The sequence below is a fragment of the Solanum pennellii genome, chromosome 1 (genome assembly GCF_001406875.1).
Source record: "Solanum pennellii chromosome 1, SPENNV200".
Taxonomy (NCBI): domain Eukaryota; kingdom Viridiplantae; phylum Streptophyta; class Magnoliopsida; order Solanales; family Solanaceae; genus Solanum; species Solanum pennellii.
In genome coordinates this window covers 1,112,085-1,128,504 of record NC_028637.1, presented here as the reverse complement: position 1 = coordinate 1,128,504, position 16,420 = coordinate 1,112,085, and the positions used below count along the sequence as shown (strand labels likewise).

The window sequence follows — 16,420 nt, the reverse complement described above, 5'->3', positions numbered from 1 at the left end:
TCTTCGTTTTGAATTGAGTACATTGACTGCTTTTTTCCTCAACTGTCAATGTTTAGTAGCTTTAGTTGGTAATTCCTTATATCATTCATTCTTTTCTAAAAAAAATTTGATACACCTTTGTGTTTTTTGACAGGCTCATATTCGAACCTTTGGAGGAAGGGTGATGGAGACCATTCTTAGTTTACGATTTTTTATTTTCCAATACGGCATTGTCTATAAGTTAGATGTTCAAGATACAAATACATCTTTAACGGTATTACTGTCACTCTTTGCCTAAATTTTATTTGTTTCTGTTATAATTTTTTCCGATCTGTCTAAATTTGGAATTTCAAGACTTGATAAGTGAGATGTATTTTTGGGGGACTATATTTTAAAACATACCTGCTTTACTGAGGGAGCCAGTTTATTCCAACCATTATCTATTTTTGAAAGGCCTAGTTGTCATCAAATTGTAAAATGTTCAGTATACACACAGATTTTGTATCTACCACATGTCTGAAGAACCAAAGAAATTCTTAAGAGAAGTTCTGCTCATAAAATTTGATGTTGTGGGGCAAGTTTCACTACCACTCAGTCAGTGATGAGAGAACAAAGTTCTTTGTTAGTTCTTACAATCTAATTAATCACCAGACATAACCATGTACAGTTCAATAGAAACCAGATACAGTTTACTCTCACTGCTTTGTCTTCCTGTACAATCCATTCTGATGTGACTATCATTAACTGTCTATCGAGTGATGGCTGACTGCTGGTGCTTGTGGCTTTATTGTTTATCAGGTGTATGGTTTTTCATGGGTAGCATTTGCTGTCATCTTACTCCTCTTCAAGGTTTGAACCAAGTTTTGTGACCTGTTTTAAGTTTTTTCATAGAGTTTGAGGATGTCAAAATGAGATCCATTATTTTGTGATGCCACAGGTGTTCACTTTCAGCCAGAAAATATCAGTTAATTTCCAGTTGCTGTTGCGTTTTATCCAAGGCCTATCGTTTTTGCTTGCTGTTGCTGGTTTAGCTGCTGCTGTTGTATTGACCGAACTTACTGTGACGGATGTCTTTGCATGCATCTTAGCATTCATACCCACTGGTTGGGGAATTCTCTCAGTACGTCCTCTTTTCCTTCAAGTCCTGTCTTCTGCTGCTTCTTGCTTATTAAATATCTTATGGTACACTAATTACATTGATAACATTTGCGTAATATAATTATTAGAAAAGGACAGGAAAGTTCACTAATATTAGAATTTCTCGCACGATCAAAGAAGCAAATATAAAGTTCAAAATCTAAAGCCTGGATCAGTAACTTTCCCTTTGTTTCAATTTGATAACTGCGTTGGCATCATTACATAATTAGTACCTGTACTGAGCTTTTATATGTGTATTTTGGCGAGTGTAGAGCATTGTATATTGTTTGCTTCTCTCTTGGTGGAGATGTTTTGAGGTAGACTCGATAAAGTTTAGTCTTTTGTAGTGTAGTTTCATATGTTTGGCATCTCTACTGATTGCAATTCGTGACATCCTGTACTCTCGTGAAGAAACTATCATACTAGTTATAAGTAGGATAAATTCAAGTTCCCCTGCCAAGCAGTGAACAATATACAACAGTGTTCACTGAAAACATTTTACACAAATCTTGTCTTTCTTTATCCCTTTTGGACTGTATTAATCTCCCGCAAATATGCATGTTTCATCATTCGACAGATTGCTGCAGCATGGAAGCCTCTAATCAAGAAAATGGGGATGTGGAAGTCTTTCCGTTCAGTTGCTCGTCTGTTTGACGCTGGTATGGGTGTGCTCATTTTCATCCCAATCGCGCTATTTTCTTGGTTCCCCTTCATTTCAACATTTCAAACCCGGCTTATGTTCAACCAAGCGTTCAGTCGAGGGCTGGAGATCTCTCTTATCCTTGCTGGAAACAATCCAAACACTGGTTTATAATCTCTCTGACAAGTTCTACCAAGGCTAGGATCTGAAAGAGAGGATTCACTTTCCGAAATTCCAAGTGACATGATTCCTCCTTCAGAAGCTTCATCTTCCTCTGATCTTGTACAGAGTAAGAGTAGTTCATATTGTTCTGTCACATTTAGGAGCCTTTAGTAGAGTACTTAATGTTATTAGTAATTATTGTAAAATCTGTTAATGTACAGTTTTCAGATATGTAAAATCATAATTTTGACTCTACATGATCCCTCATTATTATTGCACTGAACATTATTGTTTGTATTAAATCAGTTGGAAAAAAAAGAGAGGAAGAATTTAGATCTTATTTTTATATCCTATGTCCTCAACAAATTGTCAAAGATTTATTGTTTGTATGTGTTCTGTCTAGCATACTTATCAGTCCATTCTAAATTTCAACCTACGAACTTCGATATGCCTAAGAGTCAGCGGGTCCAGTACGAATGACATAACAATCGCGTTTACCTGTTTTGAAGCTCGTTGGAACATGAAAATGCGTTTGATTATTTTTTTCTTGGGATGAATTGGATACATTGTAAACATTTTAATGGACTATGGAAAATTTCAGTCATTTCGTTTTGGAAATTTCAGATCACAAAAATTTAATAGATTATAACGCACGAAAATTGACAACATCTGCTTTTACATGTTTTAGGCTTGTTTGAACTTGAAAATTTGCCCATTTCTTTTGCGGTATAACACAAAAATTGATAAAATCTATCTATGTTTGCTTGGGGGGTCGTTTGAACTTGAAAATGCAACGTTTTCCCCTCAAGAAGAACTAGTTTCATTTCTATGATTTTAATGAACGTCCATGAAAAATTTCGGCTATTTTGTTTTGAGATTTCTGTATCGAAAAAAATTCATGGGTTATAACTCACGAAAATCGATAAAATATGTCTTTTCAAGGTCAGTTTGACCCATTTCGACAATTTTCGTGTGCTATATAGCACACCATTTTTTTGGTGATTCGGATTCCAACGTCAAAAATGTCAAAAAATTTTGTGGACGTCCGTCAAGACCTTGGCTATGCATCCGATTAGCCCTCACAGCCAGTCCGACCCATTTTAAAGGTCAAACGAGCCCTGAAGCGCCCAGAACCCCCATTTCATGGATATTCGTGTGCTATAACACACCATTTTTTTGGGTGATTCGGATTCCAACGTCAAAAATGCTGAAGTTTTTTGTGGAAGTCCGTCAAGACCATGGTTATGCATCCGGTTAGCCCTCACGGCCAGTCCGACCCATTTTAAAGGTCAAACGAGTCCTGAAGCGCGCAGAACCCCCATTTCATCGATTTTCGTGTGCTATAGCACACCATTTTTTGGGTGATACGGATTTCGACGTCAAAAATGCCAAAAAAATATTGTGGATGTCCGTCGAGACCTTGGCTATATAGCTAATTGGTCCTCACGGCCATTCCGACCCATTTTCAAGGTCAAATAAACCTCGAAGCGCGCATACCTCGTGTGCTACCTCGTATTGCACACCTTTTTTGGCTGATCCAGATTCCGACGTAAAAACTGCCTAAATTTTTTGTGGACGTCCGTCAAGACTTTTTATATGCAGACGGCTAGTCCGACCAATTTTCAAGGTCAAACGAGCCCCGAGGCGCGCATAATTACCCCATTTCGATGAATGTCGTGTGCTATAGCACACCATTTTTTGGATGATCCAGATTCCGACGTCAAAAATTCTGAAATTTTTTCTTGTCATTCATCAAGACCTTGGCTATGCAGCGGGTAGACCCTCACGGCCAGTCCGACCCATTTTCAAGGTCAAACGAGCCACAAAGCGCGCATACCCCCATTTCCACGATTTTCGTGTGCTATAGCACACCATTTTTTGGGTGATCCAAATTCAAACTTAAAAAATGCTAAATTTTTTTGTGGACGTCCATTAAGACCCTAGATATGCAGACGGTTGGCCCTCAAGACTAGTTTGACCCATTTTCAAGGTCAAACGAGCCTTGAGTGCGCATACCCCCATTTCAACGATTTTCGTGTGCTATAGCACACCATTTTTCGGATGATCCGGATTCTGACATCAAAAATGCCAAATGTTTTTGTGGACGTCCGTCAACCCATTGTATATGCAGACGATTGGCCCTAACGACAAGTCCGACCCATTTTAAAGGTTAAATGAGCCCCGAAGCGCGCATAACCCCCATTTCGATAATTTTCATGTGCTATAGCACACTAATTTTGGATGATCTCGATTCTGCGTTAAAAATGCCAAAAAATTTGTGGACGTACATCAAGACCTTGGATATGCAGCCGGTTGGCCTTATGGTCAGTCCGACCCATTTTCAAGGTCAAACGAGCCCCAAAGCGCGCATACCCCCATTTTGGTGATTTTCGTGTGCTATAGCACACCATTTTTTGGGTGATCCGGATTCTGACGTCAAAAATAACGAAATTTTGTGGAAGTCCGTCAAGACCTTGGCTATGCAGCTGGTTGGGCCTCACAGCTAGTCCAACCCATTTTCAAGGTCAACCGAACCCCGAAGTCCGCATACCCCCAATTTTGACAATATTCGTGTGCTATAGGACACCATTTTTTGGGTGATATGTATTCTTACATTAAAAATGCAGAAATTTTTTGTGGACGTTCGTGATGACCTTGGCTATGTAGCCGGTTGTCCCTCACGTCCAGTACGACCCATTTTCAAGGTCAAACGAGCCCGAAGCGCGCATACCTCCATTTCGATGATTTCGTGTGCTATAGCACACCATTTTTTGGGTGATCCAAATTCAAACATAAAAAATGCTAAATTTTTTTGTGGACGTCCATTAAGACCCTAGATATGCAAACGGTTGATCCTCAAGACTAGTTTGACCCATTTTCAAGGTCAAACGAGCCCTGAGTGCGCATACCCCCATTTCAACGATTTTCGTGTGCTATAGCACACCATTTTTCGGATGATCCGGATTCTGACATCAAAAATGCCAAATGTTTTTGTGGACGTCCGTCAACCCATTGTATATGCAGACGATTGGCCCTAACGACATGTCCGACCCATTTTAAAGGTTAAATGAGCCCCGAAGCGCGCATAGCCCCCATTTCGACAATTTTCATGTGCTATAGCACACCAATTTTTGGATGATCTGGATTCTGCGTTAAAAATGCCAAAAAATTTGTGGACGTACGTCAAGACCTTGGATATGCAGCCGGTTGGACTTATGGTCAGTCCGACCCATTTTCAAGGTCAAACGAGCCCCGAAGCGCGCATACCCCCATTTTGGTGATTTTCGTGTGCTATAGCACACCATTTTTTGGGTGATCCGGACTCCGACGTCAAAAATACCAAAAATTTTTTTGGAAGTCTGTCAAGACCTTGTCTATGCAGCTGGTTGGGCCTCACAGCTAGTCCGACCCATTTTCAAGGTCAACCGAACCACGAAGTGCGCATATCCCCAATTTTGACTATATTCGTGTGCTATAGCACACCATTTTTTGGTTGACCTGTATTCTTACATTAAAAATGCAGAAATTTTTTGTGGATGTTCGTGATGACCTTGGCTATGTAGCCGGTTGTCCCTCACGACCAGTACGACCCATTTTCAAGGTCAAACGAGCCCGAAGCGCGCATACCTCCATTTCGATATTTTCGTGTGCTATAGCACACCATTTTTTGGGTGATCCAAATTCAAACTTAAAAAATGCTAAATTTTTTTGTGGACGTCCATTAAGACCCTAGATATGCAGACGGTTGATCCTCAAGACTAGTTTGACCCATTTTCAAGGTCAAATGAGCCCTGAGTGCGCATACCCCCATTTCAACGATTTTCGTGTGCAATAGCACACCATTTTTTGGATGATCCGGATTCTGACATCAAAAATGCCAAATGCTTTTGTGGACGTCCGTCAACCCATTGTATATGCAGAAGATTGGCCCTAACGACAAGTCCGACCCATTTTAAAGGTTAAATGAGCCCCGAAGCACGCATAACCCCCATATCGACAATTTTCATGTGCTATAGCACACCAATTTTTTGATGATCTGGATTCTGCGTTAAAAATGCCAAAAAATTTGTGGACGTACGTCAAGACCTTGGATATGCAGCCGGTTGGACTTATGGTCAGTCCGACCCATTTTCAAGGTCAAACGAGCCCCGAAGCGCGCATACCCCCATTTTGGTGATTTTCGTGTGCTATAGCACACCATTTTTTGGGTGATCCGGACTCCGACGTCAAAAATACCAAAAATTTTTTTGGAAGTCTGTCAAGACCTTGTCTATGCAGCTGGTTGGGCCTCACAGCTAGTCCGACCCATTTTCAAGGTCAACCGAACCACGAAGTGCGCATATCCCCAATTTTGACTATATTCGTGTGCTATAGCACACCATTTTTTGGTTGACCTGTATTCTTACATTAAAAATGCAGAAATTTTTTGTGGATGTTCGTGATGACCTTGGCTATGTAGCCGGTTGTCCCTCACGTCCAGTACGACCCATTTTCAAGGTCAAACGAGCCCGAAGCGCGCATACCTCCATTTCGATGATTTCGTGTGCTATAGCACACCATTTTTTGGGTGATCCAAATTCAAACTTAAAAAATGCTAAATTTTTTTGTGGACGTCCATTAAGACCCTAGATATGCAGACGGTTGATCCTCAAGACTAGTTTGACCCATTTTCAAGGTCAAATGAGCCCTGAGTGCGCATACCCCCATTTCAACGATTTTCGTGTGCAATAGCACACCATTTTTTGGATGATCCGGATTCTGACATCAAAAATGCCAAATGCTTTTGTGGACGTCCGTCAACCCATTGTATATGCAGAAGATTGGCCCTAACGACAAGTCCGACCCATTTTAAAGGTTAAATGAGCCCCGAAGCACGCATAACCCCCATATCGACAATTTTCATGTGCTATAGCACACCAATTTTTTGATGATCTGGATTCTGCGTTAAAAATGCCAAAAAATTTGTGGACGTACGTCAAGACCTTGGATATGCAGCCGGTTGGACTTATGGTCAGTCCGACCCATTTTCAAGGTCAAACGAGCCCCGAAGCGCGCATACCCCCATTTTGGTGATTTTCGTGTGCTATAGCACACCATTTTTTGGGTGATCCGGACTCCGACGTCAAAAATACCGAAATTTTTTGTGGAAGTCTTTCAAGACCTTGGCTATGCAGCTGGTTGGGCCTCACAGCGAGTCCGACCCATTTTCAAGGTCAACCGAACCACGAAGTGCGCATATCCCCAATTTTGACGATATTCGTATGCTATAGCACACCATTTTTTGGTTGACCTGTATTCTTACATTAAAAATGCAGAAATTTTTTGTGGACGTTCGTGATGACCTTGGCTATGTAGCCGGTTGTCCCTCACGTCCAGTACGACCCAATTTCAAGGTCGAACGAGCCCTGAAGCGCGCATACCTCCATTTCGATGATTTCGTGCGCTATAGCACACCATTTTTTGGGTGATCCAAATTAAAACATAAAAAATGCTAAATTTTTTGTGGACGTCCATTAAGACCCTAGATATGCAGAAGTTGGCCCTCAAGACTAGTTTGACCCATTTTCAAGGTCAAACGAGCCCTGAGTGCGCATACCCCCATTTCAACGATTTTCGTGTGCTATAGCACACCATTTTTCGGATGATCCGGATTCTGACATAAAAAATGCCAAATGTTTTTGTGGACGTCCGTCAACCCATTGTATATGCAGACGATTGGCCCTAACGACAAGTCCGTCCCATTTTAAAGGTTAAATGAGCCCCGAAGCGCGCATAACACCCATTTCGACAATTTTCATGTGCTATAGCACACCAATTTTTGGATGATCTGGATTCTGCGTTAAAAATGCAAAAAAATTTGTGGACGTACGTCAAGACCTTAGCTATGCAGCCGGTTGGCCATATGGTTAGTCCGACCCATTTTCAAGGTCAAACGAGCCCCGAAGCGCGCATACCCCCATTTTGGTGATTTTCGTGTGCTATAGCACACCATTTTTTGGGTGATCCGGATTCTGACGTCAAAAATACCGAAATTTTGTGGAAGTCCATCAAGACCTTGGCTATGCAGCTGGTTGGGCCTCACAGCTAGTCCGACCCATTTTCAAGGTCAACCGAACCCCGAAGTGCGCATACCCCCAATTTTGACAATATTCGTGTGCTATAGCACACCATTTTTTGGGTGATATGTATTCTTACATTAAAAATGCAGAAATTTTTTGTGGACGTTCGTGATGACCTTGGCTTTGTAGCCGGTTGTCCCTCACGTCCAGTACGACCCATTTTCAAGGTCAAACGAGCCCGAAGCGCGCATACCTCCATTTCGATGATTTCGTGTGCTATAGCACACCATTTTTTGGGTGATCCAAATTCAAACTTAAAAATGCTAAATTTTTTTGTGGACGTCCATTAAGACCCTAGATATGCAGACGGTTGACCCTCAAGACTAGTTTGACCCATTTCAAGGTCAAACGAGCCCTGAGTGCGCATACCCCATTTCAACGATTTTCGTGTGCAATAGCACACCATTTTTTGGATGATCCGGATTCTGACATCAAAAATGCCAAATGTTTTTGTGGACGTCCGTCAACCCTTTGTATATGCAGACGATTGGCCCTAACGACAAGTCCGACCCATTTTCAAGGTCAAACGAGCCTGAAGCGCGCATACCTCCATTTCGATGATTTTGTGTGCTATAGCACACCATTTTTTGGGTGATCCAAATTCAAACTTAAAAAATGCTAAATTTTTTTGTGGACGTCCATTAAGACCCTAGATATGCAGACGGTTCATCCTCAAGACTAGTTTGACCCATTTTCAAGGTCAAACGAGCCCTGAGTGCGCATACCCCTATTTCAACGATTTTCGTGTGCTATAGCACACCATTTTTCTGATGATCCGGATTCTGACATCAAAAATGCCAAATGATTTTGTGGACGTGCGTCAACCCATTGTATATGCAGACGATATGCCCTAACGAAAAGTCCGACCCATTTTAAAGGTTAAATGAGCCCCGAAGCGCGCATAACACCCATTTCGACAATTTTCATGTGCTATGGCACACCAATTTTTGGACGATCTGGATTTTGCGTTAAAAATGCCAAAAAATTTGTAGACGTACGTCAAGACCTTGGATATGCAGCCGGTTGGCCTTATGGTCAGTACGATCCATTTTCAAGGTCAAACGAGCGCCGAAGCGCGCAAACCCCCATTTTGGTGATTTTCGTGTGCTTTAGCACACCATTTTTTGGGTGATCCGGATTCTGACGTCAAAAATACCGAAATTTTTTGTGGAAGTCCGTCAAGACCTTGGCTATGCAGCTGGTTGGGCCTCACAGCTAGTCCGACCCATTTTCAAGGTCAACCGAACCCCGAAGTGCGCATACCCCCAATTTTGACAATATTCGTGTGCTATACGCACACCATTTTTTGGGTGATATGTATTCTTACATTAAAAATGCAGAAATTTCTTGTGGACGTTCGTGATGACCTTCGCTATGTAGCCGGTTGTCCCTCACGTCCAGTACGACCCATTTTCAAGGTCAAACGAGCTCCGAAGTGCGTATACCTCCATTTTGATAATTTCGTGTGCTATAGCACACCATTTTTTAGATTATCCGGATTGACGTCAAAAATGCAGAAATTTCTTATCGACGTCCGTCAAGATCTTGGCTATGTAGATAGTTGGCCCTCACGGCCAGTTCTACGCATTTTCAAGGTTAAACAAGCTCCGAAGCGCGCATACTCCCCATTTTGATGATTTTCTTGTGCTATAGCACACCAATTTTTGGATGATCTGGATTCTGCGTCAAAAATGCCATAAAAATTTGTGGACGTACTTTAACCCATTGTATATGCAGACGATTGGCCGTCACAACAAGTCCGACCCATTTTAAAGGTTAAATGAGCCCCGAAGCGCGCATAACCCCCATTTCGACAATTTTCATGTGCTATAGCACATCCAAAAAAACACCAATTTTTGGATGATCTGGATTCTGCGTTAAAAATGCCAAAAAATTTGTGGACGTACGTCAAGACCTTGGCTATGCAGCCGGTTGGCCATATGGTCAGTCCGACCCATTTTCAAGGTCAAACGATCCCCGAAGCGCGCATACCCCCATTTTGGTGATTTTCGTAAGCCATAGCACACCACTTTTTGGGTGATCCGGATTCCGACGTCAAAAATACCAAAATTTTTTGTAAAAGTCCGTCAAGACCTTGGCTATGCAGCTAGTTGGGCCTCACAGCTAGTCCGACCCATTTTAAAGGTCAGCCGAACCCCGAAGTGCGCATACCCCCAATTTTGACAATATTCCTGTGCTATAGCACACCATTTTTAGGGTGATATGTATTCTTACATTAAAAATGCAGAAATTTTTTGTGGACGTTCGTGATGACCTTGGCTATGTAGACGGTTGTCCCTCATGTCCAGTACGACCCATTTTCAAGGTCAAACGAGCCCCGAAGCGCGCATACCTCCATTTCGATGATTTCGTGTGCTATAGCACACCATTTTTTGGGTGATCCAAATTAAAACATAAAAAATGCTAAATTTTTTGTGGACGTCCATTAAGACCCTAGATATGCATACGTTGGCTCTGTAGACTAGTTTGACCCATTTTCAAGGTCAAACGAGCCCTGAGTGCGCATACCCCCATTTCAACGATTTTCGTGTGCTATAGCACACCATTTTTCGGATGATCCGGATTCTGATATCAAAAATGCCAAATGTTTTTGTGGACGTCCTTCAACCCATTGTATATGCAGACAATTGGCCCTAACGACATGTCCGACCCATTTTAAAGGTTAAATGAGCCCCGAAGCGCGCATAACCCCCATATCGACAATTTTCATGTGCTATAGCACACCAATTTTTGGATGATCTGGATTCTGCGTTAAAAATGCCAAAAAATTTGTGGATGTACGTCAAGACCTTGGATATGCAGCCGGTTGGCCTTATGGTCAGTCCGACCCATTTTCAAGGTCAAACGAGCCCCGAAGCGCGCATACCCCCATTTTGGTGATTTTCGTGTGTTATAGCACACCATTTTTTGGGTGATCCGGATTCCGACGTCAAAAATACCAAAATTTTTTGTGGAAGTCCGTCAAGACCTTGGCTATGCAGCTAGTTGGGCCTCTCAGCTAGTCCGACCCATTTTCAAGGTCAACCGAACCCCGAAGTGCGCATACCCCCAATTTTGACAATATTCGTGTGCTATAGCACACCATTTTTTTGGTGATATGTACTCTTACATTAAAAATGCATAAATTTTTTGTGGACGTTCGTGATGACCTTGGCTATGTAGCCGGTTGTCCCTCATGTCCAGTACGACCCATTTTCAAGGTCAAACGAGCCCCGAAGCGCGCATACTTCCATTTCGATGATTTCGTGTGCTATAGCACACCATTTTTTGGGTGATCAAATTAAAACTTAAAAAATGCTAAATTTTTTTGTGGACGTCCATTTAGACCCTAGATATGCAGACGTTGGCCCTCAAGACTAGTTTGACCCATTTTCAAGGTCAAACGAGCCCTGAGTGCGCATACCCCCATTTCAACGATTTTCGTGTGCTATAGCACACCATTTTTTGGATGATCCGGATTCTGACATCAAAAATGGCAAATGTTTTTGTGGACGTCTGTCAACCCATTGTATATGCAGACGATTGGCCCTAACGACAAGTCCGACCCATTTTAAAGGTTAAATTAGCCCCGAAGCGCACATAACCCCCATTTCGACAATTTTCATGTGCTATAGCACACCAATTTTTGGATAATCTGGATTTTGCGTTAAAAATGCCAAAAAAATTTTGGACGTACGTCAAGACCTTGGATATGCAGCCGGTTGGCCTTATGGTCAGTCCGAACCATTTTCAAGGTCAAACGAGCCCCGAAGCGCGCATACCCCCATTTTGATGATTTTCGTGTGCTTTAGCCACCATTTTTTGGGTGATCCGGATTCCAATATCAAAAATGCCGAAATATTTTGTGGAAGTCTGTCAAGACCTTGGCTATGCAGCTGGTTGGTCCTCACAGCTAGTCCGACCCATTTTCAAGGTCAAACGAACCCCAAAATGCGCATACCCCCAATTTTGACGATATTCGTGTGCTATAGCACACCATTTTTTGGGTGATCTGTATTCCTACATTAAAAATGCAGAAATTTTTTGTGGACGTTCGTGATGACCTTGGCTATGTAGCCGGTTGTCCCTCACGTCCAGTACGACCCATTTTCAAGGTCAAACGAGCCCCGAAGCACGCATACCTCCATTTCGATGATTTCGTGTGCTATAACACACCATTTTTTAGATTATCCGAATTTTGACGTCAAAAATGCAGAAATTTTTTGCTGACGTCCTTCAAGACCTTGGCTATGTAGATGGTTGGCCCTCACGGCCAGTCCGACCCATTTTCAAGGTTCAACAAGCCCTGAAGCGCTCTTACTCCCCATTTCGACGATTTCATAAGCTATTGCACACCATTTTTTGGGTGATCCAAATTCCAACATAAAAAAAGCTAAATGTTTTTGTGGACGTCCATTACGACCCTAGATATGCATACAGTTGGCCCTCAAGACTAGTTTGACCAAATTTAAGGTCAAACGAGCCCTGAGTGTGCATACCCCATTTCAACGATTTTCGTGTGCTATAGCACACCATTTTTCGAATGATCCGGATTCTGACATCAAAAATGCCAAATTTTTTTGTGGACGTCCGTCAACACATTGTATATGCAGACGATTGGCCCTAACGACAAGTCCGACCCATTTTAAAGGTTAAATGAACCCCGAAGCGCACATAACCCCTATTTCGACAATTTTCATGTGCTATAGCACACCAATTTTTGGATGATCTGGATTCTGCGTCAAAAATATAAAAAAAATTTGTGGACGTACGTCAAGACCTTGTATATGCAGCCGGTTGGCCTTATGGTCAGTCCGACCCATTTTCAAGGTCAAACGAGCCCCGAAGCGCGCATACCCCCATTTTGATGATTTTCGTGTGCTATAGCACACCTTTTTTTTTGGTGATCCGGATTCCGACGTCAAAATACCAAAAATTTTTGTGGAAGTTCGTCAAGACCATGGCTATGCATCTGGTTGGGCCTCACAGCTAGTTCGACCCATTTTCAAGGTCAACCAAACCCCGAAGTGTGCATACCCCCAATTTTGACAATATTCGTGTGCTATAGCATACCATTTTTTGGGTGATATGTATTCTTACATTTAAAATGCAGAAATTTTTTGTGGACGTTCGTGATGACCTTAGCTATGTAGCCGGTTGTCCCTCACGTCCAGTACGACCCATTTTCAAGGTCAAACGAGCCCGAAGCGCGTATACCTCCATTTCGATGATTTCGTGTGCTATAGCACACCATTTTTTAGATTATCCGATTTTGACGTCAAAAATGCAGAAATTTTTTATCAACGTCCGTCAAGACCTTTGTTATGTAGATGGTTCGCCCTCACGGCCAGTTCGACCCATTTTCAAGGTTAAACAAGCCCTGAAGCGTGCATACTCCCCATTTCGACGATTTCATAAGCTATAGCACACCATTTTTTGGGTGATCCAAATTCAAACATAAAAAATGCTAAATTTTTTGTGGACATCCATTAAGACCCTAGATATGCAGACGGTTGGCCCTCAAGACTAGTTTGACCCATTTTAAAGGTCAAACGAGCTCTGAGTGCGCAAACTCCCATTTCAATGATTTTCGTGTGCTATAGCACACCATTTTTCGGATGATCCGGATTCTTACATCAAAAATGCCAAATTTTTTTGTGGACGTCAGTCAACACATTGTATATGCAGACGATTGGACGTAACGACAAGTCCGACCCATTTTAAAGGTTAAATGAGCCCCGAAGCGCGCATAACCCTCATTTCGACAATTTTCATGTGCTATAGCACACCAATTTTTGGATGATCTGGATTCTGCGTCAAAAAATGCCAAAAAAATTTGTGGACGTACTTCAAGACCTTGGATATGCAGCCGGTTTTCCTTATGGTCAGTCTGACCCATTTTCAAAGTCAAACGAGCCCCAAAGCGCGCATACCCCCATTTTGATAATTTTCGTGCGCTATAGCACACCATTTTTTGGGTGGTCCGGTATCCGATGTCAAAAATACCAAAATTTTTTGTGAAAGTCCGTCAAGACCTTGGCTATGTAGCTGGTTGGGCCTCACAGCTAGTCCCACCCATTTTCAAGGTAAACCGAACCCCGAAGTGCGCATACACCCAATTTTGACGATATTCGTGTGCTATAGCACACCATTTTTTGAGGGATCTGTATTCTTACATTTAAAATGCAGAAACTTTTTGTGGATGTTCGTGATGACCTTGGCTATGTATCTGTTTGTCCCTCACGTCCAGTACGACCCATTTTCAAGGTAAAACGAGCCCCGAAGCGCGCATACCTCCATTTCAATGATTTCGTGTGCTATAACACACCATTTTTTTGGTTATCCGAATTTCGACGTCAAAAACGCAGAAATTTTTTGTCGACATCCTTCAAGACCTTGGCTATGTAGATGGTTGGCCCTCACGGCCAGTCCGACCCATTTTCAAGGTTAAACAAGCCCTGAAGCGTGGATACTCCCCATTTTGACGATTTCATAAGCTATAGCACACTATTTTTTGGGTGATCCAAATTCAAACTTAAAAAATGCTAAATTTTTTTTGTGGACGTCCATTAAGACCCTAGATATGCAGACGGTTGGCCCTCAAGACTAGTTTGACCCATTTTCAAGGTCAAACGAGCCCTGAGTGCGCATACCCCCATTTCAACTATTTTCGTGTGCTATAGCAAACCATTTTTCGGATGATCCGGATTCTGACATCAAAAATGGCAAATTTTTTTGTGAACGTCCGTCAACACATTGTATATGCAGACGATTGGCCCTAACGACATGTCCGACCCACTTTAAAGGTTAAATGAGCCCCGAAGCGCGCATAACCACCATTTCGACAAATTTCATGTGCTATAGCACACCAATTTTTGGATGATCTGGATTCTGCGTCAAAAATGCCAAATTTTTTCGTGGACGTCCGTCAAGACCTTGGCTATGTAGACGGTTGTCCCTCACGTCAAGTACGGCCCATTTTCAAGGTCAAACGAGCTCCGAAGTGCGTATACCTCCATTTCGATAATTTCGTGTGCTATAGCCCACCATTTTTTGGGTGATATGTATTCTTACATTAAAAATGCAGAAATTTCTTGTGGACGTTCGTGATGACCTTCGCTATGTAGCCGGTTGTCCCTCACGTCAAGTACGGCCCATTTTCAAGGTCAAACGAGCTCCGAAGTGCGTATACCTCCATTTCGATAATTTCGTGTGCTATAGCCCACCATTTTTTGGGTGATATGTATTCTTACATTAAAAATGCAGAAATTTCTTGTGGACGTTCGTGATGACCTTCGCTATGTAGCCGGTTGTCCCTCACGTCAAGTACGGCCCATTTTCAAGGTCAAACGAGCTCCGAAGTGCGTATACCTCCATTTCGATAATTTCGTGTGCTATAGCCCACCATTTTTTGGGTGATATGTATTCTTACATTAAAAATGCAGAAATTTCTTGTGGACGTTCGTGATGACCTTCGCTATGTAGCCGGTTGTCCCTCACGTCAAGTACGGCCCATTTTCAAGGTCAAACGAGCTCCGAAGTGCGTATACCTCCATTTCGATAATTTCGTGTGCTATAGCCCACCATTTTTTGGGTGATATGTATTCTTACATTAAAAATGCAGAAATTTCTTGTGGACGTTCGTGATGACCTTCGCTATGTAGCCGGTTGTCCCTCACGTCAAGTACGGCCCATTTTCAAGGTCAAACGAGCTCCGAAGTGCGTATACCTCCATTTCGATAATTTCGTGTGCTATAGCCCACCATTTTTTGGGTGATATGTATTCTTACATTAAAAATGCAGAAATTTCTTGTGGACGTTCGTGATGACCTTCGCTATGTAGCCGGTTGTCCCTCACGTCAAGTACGGCCCATTTTCAAGGTCAAACGAGCTCCGAAGTGCGTATACCTCCATTTCGATAATTTCGTGTGCTATAGCCCACCATTTTTTGGGTGATATGTATTCTTACATTAAAAATGCAGAAATTTCTTGTGGACGTTCGTGATGACCTTCGCTATGTAGCCGGTTGTCCCTCACGTCAAGTACGGCCCATTTTCAAGGTCAAACGAGCTCCGAAGTGCGTATACCTCCATTTCGATAATTTCGTGTGCTATAGCCCACCATTTTTTGGGTGATATGTATTCTTACATTAAAAATGCAGAAATTTCTTGTGGACGTTCGTGATGACCTTCGCTATGTAGCCGGTTGTCCCTCACGTCAAGTACGGCCCATTTTCAAGGTCAAACGAGCTCCGAAGTGCGTATACCTCCATTTCGATAATTTCGTGTGCTATAGCCCACCATTTTTTGGGTGATATGTATTCTTACATTAAAAATGCAGAAATTTCTTGTGGACGTTCGTGATGACCTTCGCTATGTAGCCG

The 16,420-nt window shown here is 42.3% G+C and overlaps 1 protein-coding gene across 2 annotated transcripts in view; it reads left to right on the top strand.

Annotated features, from left to right (window-relative positions):
• The window catches only part of LOC107002762 (callose synthase 9), a 48,403-nt gene extending 46,139 nt beyond the window's left edge, over positions 1–2,264 (top strand). Inside the window, exons 48-51 of one of the 2 annotated variants that reach the window (XM_027916285.1) lie at positions 134–253; positions 778–828; positions 917–1,099; positions 1,694–2,264. In XM_027916285.1, coding sequence (XP_027772086.1) covers positions 134–253; positions 778–828; positions 917–1,099; positions 1,694–1,930 — 591 coding nt within the window. In that variant the 3' untranslated portion in view covers positions 1,931–2,264. The remainder of the gene's footprint in view (positions 1–133; positions 254–777; positions 829–916; positions 1,100–1,693) is intronic. The other variant, XM_015200926.2, reaches the window with a different exon arrangement.
• Positions 2,265–16,420: the final 14,156 nt, after the last annotated feature.